Source organism: Scyliorhinus canicula, chromosome 2, assembly GCF_902713615.1.
Source record: "Scyliorhinus canicula chromosome 2, sScyCan1.1, whole genome shotgun sequence".
In the NCBI taxonomy this organism is placed as follows: domain Eukaryota; kingdom Metazoa; phylum Chordata; class Chondrichthyes; order Carcharhiniformes; family Scyliorhinidae; genus Scyliorhinus; species Scyliorhinus canicula.
The window spans coordinates 45,755,839-45,770,865 of NC_052147.1; the positions used below are offsets into that span (position 1 = coordinate 45,755,839).

The following is a 15,027-nucleotide window of genomic DNA, read 5'->3' on the forward strand; positions in this document are numbered from 1 at the left end:
TTTCTAAAACCTGTTCTGTTTTAATTTCTATCAACTTTGGAAATTGTTAACTTTCCAAAACACAGGTGCATTGTTATGGAAGATTGAACAAAAGTCGAGCAAAGCTTTTGCTTGTGGTAAAGTGACAATGAAGGGGAAGAGACATTGGTATGAGGCTTTACCAAATGCTGCATATATTGCTTTGAGTGATGACTCTGCATGGATCATCCAAACCAGTGGCGAGCTCTACCTGCAAACAGGTATTTCAGGGATGCATTTATTATTGCAATAATATGTTTGCGGCAGTAAGTGTTTCTATCAGTGAGTGTAATTAACAGTTTGTAGTTTTGATTAATTCCATATTTTTCCATAGTTGCTGAACTGTTTGACTGTTGTCAATCTGTGCAATTAAAGTAAGACTTGAATTTATCTAGTGTCTTTCACAAGCTCTGGCTGTAAAGACTTTTGAGACATCCTTTTAACGTGATTTTGAAGTGGAATCAGTGCTGTAAGGTAGGAAAATTAAAAAGATAATGTGTGTAGAAAGAAATGGGGCTTACATTTAAATAAATAACCAGACCAGGTTACAGCATGATTCCACAGAGCAGAGCAGTGGGACAAGTTGGATAACTCTTTCAAATAAGGCAATGCAAGCATAATGGGCTGAATGCGCTGCGTGACCCTATGGAACTCCAGTATGCACAATATCTTGTCTCGTAATTATATCTCCTTTAGTGATTTCAGACTAGACTAAGATTGTAGGGAAAGCTTGATGCTTAACCATCTAGGTCAGGGCCTCTTTACACTGGTAAGAGGCACTGTAGGAAAAAAGCGAAATTGCTTGCCAGGTGTTGTAAGAATTGATAGAAAACAAAACTTGCTGTAAGTCAAAAATGTTTAAATTATCCTCCAGTTAATTAGGACCAACTATTAATTTGGGAAATAATTTTAACTTCTAAGTTTCCTACAGTTTATTTTCCCAACCTCCTCCTCATCGTCATACTTTGTTCTTGGAGCATACTTTTAACAGGTGGAAGTCTTGCGCAGTACCAAACCTAAGTGAGCCTAGATGAGAATCAGCAGGCTATTGGAAGAATCACCCAACAGCCATATACAGTCACCACTGGACTTAATCTTATTAGGAAGCCTGGCTAAAATATTTTCCTCTCCCCTTTGGGCTACAATGGTGTTAAGGCATATTATAGTGCTCATAATACTGCCTGCCAACAGTTAATTCAGCACTCTAGTTACACCTTTCAATTTTCTTCATAATCACTTTAACTCTTCCTGTTCTTTTTCTCCAGTTGAATTTTGTGCACATTTTCAGCTAATTACAGAAAATCGCAAAGTATATATAATTTTATTATCACACAGTCTTCTCCAATTGTAACTTTCCCTTCCTTCGCCAATGGGCTTTCAACTCTTCTCATTTTACTGTCTACATTTTATGTCCCCTTTTCGGTTTTAGTGAATGGCAGTGTGTATTACACCAATACAGTCCCGTGAGCTTCATGGATGGCTGTAATTTGACATGCCTGTCTAAAAATATTTAAGATAAAAGCAACTAGTGTCATCACGTTACTATTTAAAACTGACTAAACAGAACATGTTGATCATGGTAAGTGTCAACTTGCACTTTACTAGAACGAGAAAATATGTTGGCAACAGTTGGTACTAAGAGACAGAATACGTTAAAAATGATATTTTCCAAGAAAGAGTAACTGGGCACAGTGCATGTTAAATACACGGACTACAACAAGGGAGGCACGGTTTGAGTAGGAATATTGCAGCATGTAATGGTAAATCTATAGAAAATCTTCATATGCCTAGAGTTGGAGTAGTGTGTGCAGTTTTGGGCTCCACGTCACAGGAAGACAATAGCCAGTATGCAGAACACTCCTTTTCACTGTACTTCTGTACACGTAACAATAAATCAAATCCACATCCAAAGTACTAAAAAGGTTTTCTGGCATAGCATACTGTCTGGTATGAGAGTAGAAAAGACTTTAAAAATTTAAACTGTTTAATAGAAGTATTTAAAAACATTAAGGGATAAGACAGAGTAGATAGGCACAAACAGCTTTTTTATTCATCTGACAGTGGCACCAACACTGGGGAAAGTGAGAGTACCATTGGGACGGGCTTCACCTGAACCATGCTGGGATCAGTATACTTGGGAGTTGTACGGCTAGGGTGGTAGCGAGGGCTTTGAACTAAATAGTGGGGAAGAACAAATCACATGAGAGGAGATGTAGTAAATCAGCCTGGTTAGGTTAACGTGTCTACTATGTACGTACTGTGTACCTTCCTCGGCTGCAGAAAAATACTTTTCACTGTACTTCGGTACGTGTGACAATAAATCAAATCAAATCAACAGTAAAGTGTCCATAGTCCCAGGTGACTATAGGCTGCTTTCTGCTTTGAGGGGGCAGAGCTGACTGGTGGTCTTATATATGGTTGACATGTTTTGGTGAGTCAGGAGGGGAGCTACTCACTGCAGAGTTCCTAGCCTCTGACCTTCCCTTGTAGCCACAGTATTTATATTGATGGGTCCAATTCAGTTTCTGGTCAATTATAACTCTGAGAATGATAATAGGGATTTAAATAATAGGGTAATGCCATTGAATGTCAAAGGGAGATGGTGGAACTGCACTCATGCGGTCTAGTGCAGAGTATTCCATCACAACCCTGACTTGTGCCTTGTCGATGGTGAACAGATTTTGGGGAGTTGGAAGATGAGTTACTTGCTGCAGAATTCCCAGTCTCTACCCTGCCTTGTAGTCACAGTGTTTGTATTGATGGAACTCTGAGATTCTGCTCAATGGTAACTACGGCATTGATAGTTGTGGGGGGAGGGGGGTTCAATGATGGTAATGCCATTGAATGTCAAAAGGAGATGGTTGGAGATTATCAGTGCCTAGCACTTGCGTGGTGCAAATGCTACTTGTCGTTTATAAGCCCAAGCCTAAATATTGTTCAGGTCTTGCTATATGTGAACATAGACTGCTTCAGAAATCTGTGGGGCAATAAATGGCTGTGAACCTACTATCATCATTGGTGAACATCTCTATTTTTCACCTTCTGTTGGATGGCTGAAGCAGTTGAAGATGGTTAGGTGTGAAAGTGTCCCATTCAATACTACTCCATTTACATTGAACACAAAATTGACCAAAATAATAAGTTAGAGATTTGTGTTGTAACTCTGGATTGGAAAGGATACAATTGGATACAATATATTTTATGCAATAAAATTATTTCTCAAGTTGCTCCATTTGTGTTTGCCTATCTAGCACAGAGTGCACTTCAAAAACAAATGTCATCAATTAACTCTGCTGAGGTATTGATGTAGCTTCATTAAATGCCCTGTGATATAGTTCCTCTTTTCCTTTTATTGTTTTTAATTATCTTCTTCGGGTACTCCATGTTTTTCTTCAGCTCTCTCTCACTCTTCGATTGTAACTTGAAGTTTACATTTGTTTGCTTTACAGACATTTTGCTAAAAGAGCAATCTGAAGTAGAAAATGCAGAGGAATGATAGATAATGTTTATAACATGTACCATTTCTACCGTATTACATTTAATTTATTTGTGATCCCTTATCTTTAGGCCTTAGTGCAGATCGACCTTGTGCAAGGGCAGTCAAGGTGGAATGTCCTTATCCATTAGTGCAGATTACTTCCAGGAATAATGTGGTATGGGCACTGACAGAGCAGCGAACAATTCTCTTCAGAAATGGCATAAGCAGCTTTTGCCCAGAGGGAGAACATTGGATGTCTGATGTTGTATGGTAGGGAGATTTTTTTGCTGTTACGGAATGCTGTTCAGATCATTTTCTTTTGACTGTTTTCTAAAAAACTTTTACTTTAAATACATTTTGATTTATCTTCATGATTCTGATTTTTAAACAACGATTCTGTTCCACATACAAGGAATTATTTGAAATCATGCCATAGTATATGAAGGAAGTTGTCATTTGATCAACCATGACTGTTTAAACTTCAGTGAGTAATCATTTGGAACGTCAGAAATGTTTTACAACACTAATCAGCATTTTGAGCTAATGAGCTTTCTTTTAGCTGACCTACCTAAACTTAATGACTCAGTATCTGCAATGCAGAAAATCTGTCATTATGTAAAACCAGCAGCAACTCTAACATCCACGCATGCACAGTTAAACACAGGGAGGGAACACATTGGTAGGGGGCAGACCTGGAGGACAGATTTTCCACCTGAGGCTTAAGCAGGCTTACAAGCCAGGCTTCCCACCCGTCTCTGATTGAAGAAATGCGGCTGGTTTGGAAATGGCAATTAATTGGCCACTTAAGGGCCTTAATTGATATGAGGCCAGGTGGGCTGCCCAAGGCCTTGCATCGCCATCCCATGACCAGGTTGGGTTAGGCAGGAAAGACGCCTATCAAGATATTATGGCCCCCCTCCACAGGGGACCATAAAATTCTGCCCACTGATTTGTAATGAATTCTCAATGACACTGAATGAAAATGTCATGGATTGCTCCGCAGAAGTGAGAACTCGTGTGGAAGAGCAAAGAGTTAAAACTGTTCAGGTCGCAGAAATGGATGATTGTTTTGAATTGGTTCAAAAAGCAAAGTTTGGTTTTCGACATCAATTTCAATCTGTGAAGGATGGAAACTGGGGAACTGAGAAATTCACAGGTGGTCAATGCAAAGGAGAATCTCATAGTGATGTATTTGCATGTATCCATGTGGAAACATATATTGTGGAAAGAGCAGGAGGAAAGAGCAATCTCATAGCATCTGGTCTGTATTTTTATTGATATTTCACCTGAAGTGCTGCTTCTTACAGAACCTGTCCAGGGGTTTAGTTGGTGATAAGGAGAGTGTACCTCAGACTAAGAGAAACCTATGATAGTGGTCGAGAGATAAGAGAATGTAAGTGTTTTCATTGTGATGAAGTTGGACATGTGAAGTTGCATTGTTGATGGCTTAAGAAAAGTACTGGAAGACAGACTCGGTGAAACAGGATAAGCCAATGGAGTTTTGTGTGTGTGTGCCGTGTGTGTGTCGTACGTGTACACACAGGAGCAATTCAATCATCTTAATAAGGAGATGTGTACTTTGGAAGGAGTATTACCAGAGAAGATGATAAAATGTGGAATTGCTGGTGAGAGCATTAATGTGCCACTATGTCAGGTAAGATAGTTGATCGCCTTCTTTGGTTGGAAAGTCAAACAACTAAGATGTTGCAAGAAGTATATCCAGGAGTGTTTCCTGATTGTGTAGTAACCCAGATCACAAAACCACACGTTGAGACAGCAGGAAGAGAACTTGGAGTACCGATGGGGAGGCTGAGGTTCAGTTGTCAGAAACTATGTTTGATCAGATGGTTAGTAAAGAACAAGAGCAGGTGGTGGATGAAGCGCATACAACAGAAAGAGCAGTTGTATCAGAAAGGATATATGGAAATGGAATCTGAGTGTATACAAGGGTGTCATTACATTATAAGTAATGTATTAATGAGAAAATGGAAATCTTTAAATTTTCAAGCAGATGGAAAATGCCAGAAGTTCATCAAGTGGATTACCGGTGGGTTATAGAAAGGAGGTTTTGTGGGTAGCACATGAGCTTTTGGTTGGGGTCAATTAGGAGCAAGGAAAACTCGAGCAAAAATATTTTTATTGGCCTGGACTGCATAAGGATGTAGTTGAACTTTTTCGTACATGTCAGGCAATAGGAAAACCTCGGGCAATAATCAAACCCACACCTTTAATACCCATTCCAGTATGAGGAACCTTTTACTTGGGTCCTAATTGCTTAAGTGGGACCCCTGCCTGAAACCTTAGGTAGGAATCAGTATCTTTTTGACCATCATTGACGCGTCTACTAGATTTCCAGAGGCAATTCCAATAAGAAACATTACACCTAAGAGAGTTGTCGAGGAGTTGACCACATTTGTTACTAGATATGGACTACAAAATGAAATTCAATCAGATCAGGGATCCAGTTTGATGTCAAAATTATTCAAGGAAGTCATGGCTAGCTTAGGAATAAAGCGATTCAACACCGCGTACCATCCGGAATCACAGGGGGCATTAGAAAGGTGGCATCAAACTCGAAAGACCGTCTTGAGGGCCTATAGTCAAAATTGTCCAGAGGATTAGGAAAAAGTAATTCCATTTGTACTATTTGCAATTTGGGATGCACCTAACTTTAGTCCATTCAAATTTATTTTTGGTCATGAGGTGAGAGGACCACTTAAATTGATCCAAGAGAAATTGGTGAGTCAGTGGTCGGAGATTACGTTGTGTCAAACTAAGGGAGAGATTAACTAGGGCTGGTGAGAACATAAGAATTAGGAGCAGAAGTAGACCGTCCGGCCCTTCAAGCCTGCTCCGCCATTCTATAAGATCATGGCTGATCTTTTTGTGGTCTCAGAACCATTTACCCGCATTCTCGCCATATCCCGTAATTCCTTTATTTTTCAAAAAAACATCTACCCTATCTTAAAATATATTCAATGAAGTAGCATCTACTACTCCTTTCGGTAGGGAATTCCATACTTTAACCACCCTCTGAGTGAAGAAGCTCCTCCCTGATTCAGTCCTAAATCTGCTCCCCCTAATCCTGAGGCAGTGCCCTCTTGTCCTACTTTCACCTACCAGTGGAAACATCCTTTCTACTTCTATCTTATCCATTCCCTTCAAAATTGTATATGTTTCTATTAGATCCCCCCTCAACCTTCTGAATTCCAGTGAATATAATCCCAATCTACTTAGCCTCTCCTCATACGATAACCCACTCAACTCCGGAATCAGCCTAGTGAACCTCCTCTGCACCCCATCTAGTGCCAGCACATCCTTTCTCAAGTGTGGAGACCAAAATTGCACACAGTACTCCAGGTGTGGCCTCACCAGCACCTTGTACAACTGCAGCATTACCTCTCTACTTTTAAACTCAATCCCCTTTGCAATGAAGGACAAAATTCTATTTGCCTTCCTAATTACTTGTTGCACCTGGAGACCAACTTTCTGTGACTCATGCACAAGTACACCCATGTCCCTCTGCATAGCAGCATGCTGCAGCTTTTTACCATTTAAGTAATAATCCGTTCTATTGTTACTCCTACCAAAATGCATGACTTCACACTTATTGACATTATACTCCATCTGCCAGACCTTTGCCCACTCACTCAATGTGTCAATGTTCCTCTGTAAGGTTTTACAGTCCTCGGTACACTTTGCTCTGCCACACACCTTCGTGTCATCTGCAAACTTGGATACCTTACACGTAGTTCCCAACTCCAAATCGTCTATATAAATTGTAAATAATTGTGGTCCCAACACCGATCCCTGAGGCACACCACTCGTCACTGATTGCCAGCCAGAATAGCACTCATTTATTCCCACTCTTTGTTTCCTGTTAGACAACCAATCCTCTATCCATGCTAGTACTCTACCCTTAACACCATGCATCCTTATCTTATGCAGCAGCCTCTTGTGCGGTACCTTGTCAAAGGCCTTTTGGAAATCTAGGTACACCACATCCACTGGGTCCCCTTTGTCTACCTTGCTCGAAATGTCTTCATAGAATTCCAAGAGATTCGTCAAGCATGACCTGCCCTTCATGAATCCATGCTGTGTCCGTTCAATGGGACAATTTCTATCGAGGTGCCCTCCTATCTCTTTCTTGATAATAGACTCAAGCATCTTCCCCACGACAGAGGTTAAGCTAACCGGTCTATATTTCCCCATCTTTTGTCTACTTCCCTTTTTAAACAGTGGCGTCACATTTGCTGTTTTCCAATCCTCTGGGACTGCCCCAGTGTTCAGCGAATTTTGGAAAATTACTGCCAGTGCATCTGCTATTACTCCAGCCATCTCTCTCAGTACCCTGGGATGCATTCCATCAGGGCCAGGAAACTTATCTATCCTGAGCTCCATTAGCTTGCCCAACACTTGCTCTTTCGTGATAGTAATGGTTTCCAGGTCCTCACCTACCTTCTTCTCTCGGTCAAATGCTGGCATGTTATTAGTGTCCTCCACTGTGAAGACCGATACAAAATATTTGTTCAATGCCTCCGCCATTTCATCATATCCCATAACTAAATGACCACTCTCATCCTCTAACGGACCAATGTTTACTTTAGCCACTCTTTTTAGTTTTATATAATTATAAAAACTTTTGCTATCTGTCCTTATATTCTGTGCCAGTTTTTTTTCGTGTTCTATCTTACTTTTCTTTATGGCTCCTTTCGTGGCTTTCTGCTGACCTTTAAAGTTTTCCCAATCTTCTAGTTTCCCGATGATCTTGGCCACTTTGTAAGCCTTCTCTTTCAATTTGACAGCCTCATGTATCTCCTTAGACACCCATGGTAGATTACCTCTTTTCTTACAATTCTTCCTTCTCACTGGAATATACTTTTGTTGAGCACTATGAAAGATTTATTTGAAAGTACTCCACTGCTCCTCAACTGTCCTACCATAAAATATTTGTTTCCAGTCTACTTTAGCGAGGTCCTTCCTCATTCTATCGTAGTCCCCTTTGTTCAAGCATAGGACCCTGGTATTGGATTCTATCATCACATTCTCCACCTGTATACTAAATTCAACCACGCTGTGATCACTCCTCCCAAGAGGATCCCTAACGATGAGGTCATTAATTATTCCTGCCTCATTACACAGGACCAGATCTAGGATAGCTTGCTCTCTCGTCGGTTCCATTACATATTGTTCCAGAAAAGGAACAACCCTAACCCTAACCCTAGAGGAAACATTTAAAATTGTCACAATAGAAAATGAGAAAAGAGGCAGATAAGAAATCAAAAATTCATAGTTTTGTTAGTGGGGAGAAAGTATTAGTATTGTTCCCAATGTTAGGTGAACCATTAAAAGGAAGATTTAGTGGGCCTTATCAAATTGAAAGGAAATTGAGTGAAGTAAATTATTTGACAAGAACGCCAGGCAGAAGGAGTGTCATGTTAACATACTCAAAAGGTATTTTGATAGAGATGGGGAGTTTTAGTCATTGTAACTTGGGGAAAGAAATAAATGATTGTTCTGAATTTGACATTATTCAATTTAATTTGAGGAATGAGGAATATTAACAAATTGGGATAAATTGAGTTACCTTCCGGAGGAAAATCAAAATGACCTAAAAGAGTAATTAGAACATACAGCAGTACAGGACAGGCCCTTCGGCCACGATGTTGTGCCGACCATTTATCCTAATCTAAGATCAACCTAACCTACACCTCTTTGATTTACTGCTGTCCATGTGCCTGTCCAAGAGTCGCTTAAAAGTCCCTTACGGCTCTGACTCCACCACCTCCGCTGGCAGTGCATTCCATGCACCCACCACTGTCTGTGCAAAGAATCTACCTCTGACATCTTATTACAGTCACATAGAGTGTATGTAGGAATAAATTGGGAAGTACAAAAGTAATTATGCATGATGTAGATGTAGGGAATGCTTTTCCATTAAACAACATTCATATAGGCTCAATCCACTAAAGTTAGCACATGTACAAACTGAGATGGCAGATTTACGTACAAGCCAAATAGAAAACTCCTTGACTGAGTTAATGAAGAGCTGTAGGCTAGGGAGCAGCCGGCATTGGAGCCTCATCAAGCAGAAGGTATCAGTGATGGTTACACAGAAGAGAAAGCTAGCTTGAAAAGGCACAATTCGGGAGTAATTGAGATCCAGCATCAAATTGCACAGGAACCAGCATACCAGGAACCATACCAGCAGTCGCCAGCATGAGCTAGAAGAGGAGCAACAGCAACTTCCACAAGAGAGGGAATTAATCACAAGGCAACAGTTCCATTGGAAAAAATAATGCCGGAACTGTGAAGCTCCAAGAGCAGCCAAACTTCCATCATGGTAGTGACATAGGAGGTGATGATACCCGTATCTGGTCAGGAGGGACAGATAAAGGACTGTTTGACAGAGTGAATCTTCAGCGGTGGAATACTAAATCCGGAGGCTGAAGAGCTGGTACAAATGTAGCCAGAATATTCAATAAAACTTTCAGAATACAAGTGTTGTCCTGCACTGTCCAAATGCACCAGCTGTTACCAATTATTTTTGGCTCTCTTCAACAGAAAGCAAAGGAAGCAGAATACAAAACAGTTGATAAATGTGAACCAATGATGATGAATGCTGCAGCACGATCAACATTTGTCTTACTATCAAGTGACGATTTCTGCTGGTAGAGCCAGGCAACTGCATTGTTGATTAAACTTGTGTTATGTAACAATATGGATGCAATGGAGGCTGTCCAGGTCTTTGGAAATCTAATTATTATCACAAACGTGACATGTGAGAAGACTAAACTGGACTATATTTATATGATATTTACCTATTAAAAAATGTAAAATGATAAATCGTATAGAATGTAAGTCATCAACTTCAGGAAGCAAAGTACTGTACACACCCCTGTCAGCATCAACGGAGCCGAGGTGGAGATGGTGAGCAGTTTCAAATTCCTTGGGGTGCACATCACCAAAAATCTATCCTGGTCCACTCACGTCGACGCTATCGCCAAGAAAGCACAACAGCGCCTATACTTCCTCAGGAAACTAAGGAAATTCGGCATGTCCACATTAACCCTTACCAACTTTTACAGATGCACTATAGAGAGCATCCTATCGGGCTGCATCACAGCCTGGTATGGCAACTGCTCGGCCCAGGACTGCAAGGAACTTCAGAGAGTCGTGAATACCGCCCGGTCCATCACACGAACCTGCCTCCTATCCATTGATTCCATCTACACCTCCCGCTGCCGGGGGAAAGCGGACAGCATAATCAAGGATCCCTCCCACCCGGCTTACTCACTTTTCCAACTTCTTCCATCGGGCAGGAGATTCAGAAGTCTGAGAACACGGACGAACAGACTCAAAAACAGCTTCTTCCCCACTGTCACCAGACTCCTAAATGACCCTCTTATGGACTGACTTCATTAACACTGCACCCTGTATGTTTCAACCGATGCCAATGCTTATGTAGTTACATTGTGTATCTTGTGTTGCCCTATTATGTATTCTCATGTATTTTCTTGAATTCTGTTTAATTCCCTTTTCTTCCCATGTACTGAATGATCTGTTGAGCTGCTTGCAGAAAAATACTTTTCACTGTACCTCGGTACACGTGACAATAAACAAATCCAATCCAATCCAATCTTAAGAAAGGTTTGACGTTACAAGGATTTTAGAAAAGAAGCCATCTATTTATACTGCTGTTTCTTTTTTTTAAGGGGGAGGCGTGACAAGTGAAAGATTTTAGGAAAATTGGATTACAAATGTAGTCAATTTGAGGGTTAAAAGCATAGGGTTAGTGTCTGTTCAACTGCAGTTGTCATCTTTTATTAAAAAACTAATTCTGTTTGAAGGGCCTTGGTGTTTTAGCAGCCAGAAGTTGAAATTGATGAAGGAATATGTTTCCAATCTGGGCTAATGTACAGGGAATTGACTGGGGTGGTCCCTGGGGAGTTGATGTGCTTTGCAGCCTGCATAGATAGTTTGCTTTTTTAACCTGGGGAGATGTGGTCATTGCTGGGTGGAGCTTAGAAGAGCAGAGAGACAGTGAGTTTTGAAGAAGCTTTGAGAGAGAAGAGCTGAGTTCTGATCTGCCTGACTCCGAGTCCACAGTTCTTTCCAAGCAGGATAGATTTTATTTTAAAAAGAAAGAATAATATTTTAAAGCAGAGCAGTCTTGTGTGAAGATGAGGAAGAGATTGAAAGAACTAGCTGAAGCAGCTATTTGAAGACATTCAGCTATCGGCTGATGGGATTCAACCAGAGCCAAATCTGTTTATAAAGCAAGTATTACTCTATGCCCTGCTAATGTTAAGCTGAATTAAGAGTACATGTTTTGTTTCTTGTTGAGAAATAATATAGTTGTGTTTAGGAGTAATAGCAAACTGTTCTTTTTGGGTCTGAAGTTAAAAGTTTAATATTGTGTTCATAGTAATAATAATAATCTTTATTATTGTCACAAGTAGGCTTGCATTAACATTGCAGTGAAGTTACTGTGAAAATCCCCATGTCCCGTACCAGCCTCCCCGGACAGGTGCCGGAATGTGGCGACTAGGGGCTTTTCACAGTAACTTCATTGAAGCCTACTCGTGACAATAAGCGATTTTCATTTCATTTTCATTCCGCCGCCTGTTCGGGTACACTGAGGGAGAATTCAGAATGTCCAATTCACCCAACAGCACGTCTTTTGGGACTTTTGGGAGGAAACTGGAGCACCCGGAGGATACCCACGCAGACACGGGGAGAACATGCAGACTCCACACAGACAGTGACCCAAGACGGGAATCGAACCTGACCCTGGTGCTGAGAAGCAACCGTGCTAGCCACTGTGCTACCGTGCTGCCCAGTTATGATTTTTGTTTTAGAAATGCCAATGCCCTATTTTTTTTTTCCAATCCTGGAGCAAATTGTTCTTTCCGCACAATCTTAAAATAAACTGAAATATTGGGCTGTTGGTCCAGTATCCTAGCCACTATTGGGGTCTGGTCTGGGATCTTCTTGGGCATCTAAAATGTATACAGAGCAGTGAGGAGTTTGCATTTAAAATAGGTTGCTCGTGTCATTCCCTTGAACTGATGATCAAAGATTTATTTGCATACCCTATTATTGTACTTTTTTTCACAAATGCAGTTTATAGGTTGACATCAGTTCTGCTGTGACATAATTCAAATTTTTAAAATTAAAATAGTAATTTTCTCCAATTTACAGCGAAAGGCAGATGCTGGAGTCAGTGTGTATAGCTTTGGGAGACCAGCAGACTGTCTGGGCTTTAGACACACATGGTAACCTCTGGTTCCGCACTGGTATCTCGTCAAAAAAACCTCAAGGTGAAGATGACCACTGGTGGCAGGTGAGAACTTTGTCAGATACGTTGAACTGATATAAATCAGACATTCAAGAGTGGCGCGCACATCTTAAAAACAAAATGTTGTTCTACAGGTTGTGCCTAGCGGTTTTCTAAATACTATAGTATATGCTATGGAGTAATTTATTATAAACACGTTAAATAACATTTTAAATGGCTTTTAAGTTGGCCATCTGTGTTGTCCATGAGACAGTGAATGGGGATAATTTTAACCACTGAGAAATACTTGCGACCATCTTAAATAGGATTCCCTATTTAATGTTCTACTGACACCCTTAAGGTCTACTGACTCTTATGGCATTTTGAATGTTAGTGAATCAGATAATTCTTTATTCAACATTATATTTTAGAAAAGACTTTCTGCAGAGTTGGTGAATATGAAAGTTAATGAAGTGAAGCACTTGCTGTGCGGACCTCACGTAGTTATCATGCATTTGCACCTACTGGAAAACTGATTGATCTCTTGGTATGACCTCAGCAGATGTTAATTGCATGGGCATACGATATGCCAGAGGGAAACTTGACATACTTTTTTTTTGTATTTAGAAAACGAGAAGAAAATTTACTAATCTCAGTGGTAAGAAGTTCAGTAACACTTTCTTGAGATTTTTAAAATTATAAGCAGAAAGGATTATTAACAAGAAAGAAAGAAAACTTAACCACTCAAGATTATGTTCCATGGTTAAACTTTGTCTTATAAACAATTCACCCCAAAAGATTCCCTACTTGGTCAGACCCACAACTAAATACCTTACAGGGATATTTAATTATAAAAATCCAGTAATACCCAAGACAAAGCTGCTGAAGTTTTAATAAAGGCATACCCGCACAACCCCCCAACACACTTCCAGTGTGCTGCATAAATAAAAGACTTCGGAACAAGACATTTTTTGTAGCTTGACTGGGTGGCTGATTCAACCTGCACCTTATCATAGATTCTGTACAATGCAGAAGGAGGCCATTCGGTCCATTGAGTCTGCACCGACCATTTGAAAGACCTCCCGACACAAGCCCAATCAACCACCCTATTCCTGTAACCCCACATAACCTTTGGACACTTAGGGCCAATTTAGCATAGCCAATCCACCTAGCCTGCACATCTTTGGACTGAGCACCACCCACACAGACATGGAAAGATTGTGCAAACTCCACACAGTCACCTGAAGTTGGAATCGAACCCGGGTCCATTGCTCTGTGAGGCAGCAGTGCTAACCACTGTGGCGCCCTTCTCCCAACCCAGAGCTATTCCTAGGGGCTTTCCCCATCCAGTCAACACCGAGTCAACTCAACATCTCTTCTTTCCCTTTCATTGACTATTAAATGTCTCCAAACACAACTTTTCCAAAATATAAAGCTCTTGCTTGTGTCTATTTTGTCTCTGCTTTTGGGGGTCAATGAAATATAATGAAATGAGAGTCTGCATTGTCCCATAAGACCATAGACTCCCTTTGAGAGCTGACTGGTGGCGATTGAACCCGCAGGTCACCACACCTCCAACAAGGGCAAGGTTGAGAAGTCAGGGCCTTCATGAATAACCTCAGCCTGTACGGGAATTGAACCCACGCTGTTGGTGTCACTCCGCATCATGAGCCAGCTGTCCAGCCAAATGACCGAATCGCCCCCATAAATGTAATATCCTTCTCTTGTTTAAGTTGTTGAATTTCCTTACTCCCCACTGAAATCTAACAGCTGAAAAAGCAGGTTCCCATTTATCTCCCGAAGCAAATATATATCTAAACTTAGCCTATTTACTTTTTAAAAATTTGAATTAGTTTCATTAGAAATTTATTTTGTACTTTCACTCCTTTTCATGTCTTAACTCTTCCAGACAAGCTGTCTCTATCAACCGTTTCCCAGCTTAGAATCATAGAATTTATGGTGCAGAAGGAGGCCATTTGGCCCATCGAGTCTACACCAGCCCCTAAAAGAGCATCCTATCTAAGCCCACACCTCCACCCTATCCCCGAGACCCAGCAACCCACCTAGGTTTTGGACTCTACGGGGTAATTTAGTGTGACCAATCCATGCAGACGGAGAGAACGTGCAGACTCCCCACAGACAGTGACCCAAGCCGGGAATCGAACCTGGAAATTGAACCCGGATCCCTGGCACTGTGAAGCAACAGTGCTGACCACTGTGCTACCGTGCCGCCCTTTTGATTACATTTACA

General features: G+C 40.9%; 1 protein-coding gene across 3 annotated transcripts in view; it reads left to right on the top strand.

Annotated features, from left to right (window-relative positions):
* Positions 1-15,027, top strand: part of tecpr2 (tectonin beta-propeller repeat containing 2) — a 107,336-nt gene that overhangs the window by 33,567 nt on the left and 58,742 nt on the right. For all 3 annotated transcript variants that reach the window (XM_038777249.1, XM_038777242.1, XM_038777233.1), the window contains exons 11-13: positions 66-239; positions 3,586-3,766; positions 12,701-12,842. In XM_038777249.1, the coding sequence (XP_038633177.1) occupies positions 66-239; positions 3,586-3,766; positions 12,701-12,842 (497 nt within the window). The remainder of the gene's footprint in view (positions 1-65; positions 240-3,585; positions 3,767-12,700; positions 12,843-15,027) is intronic.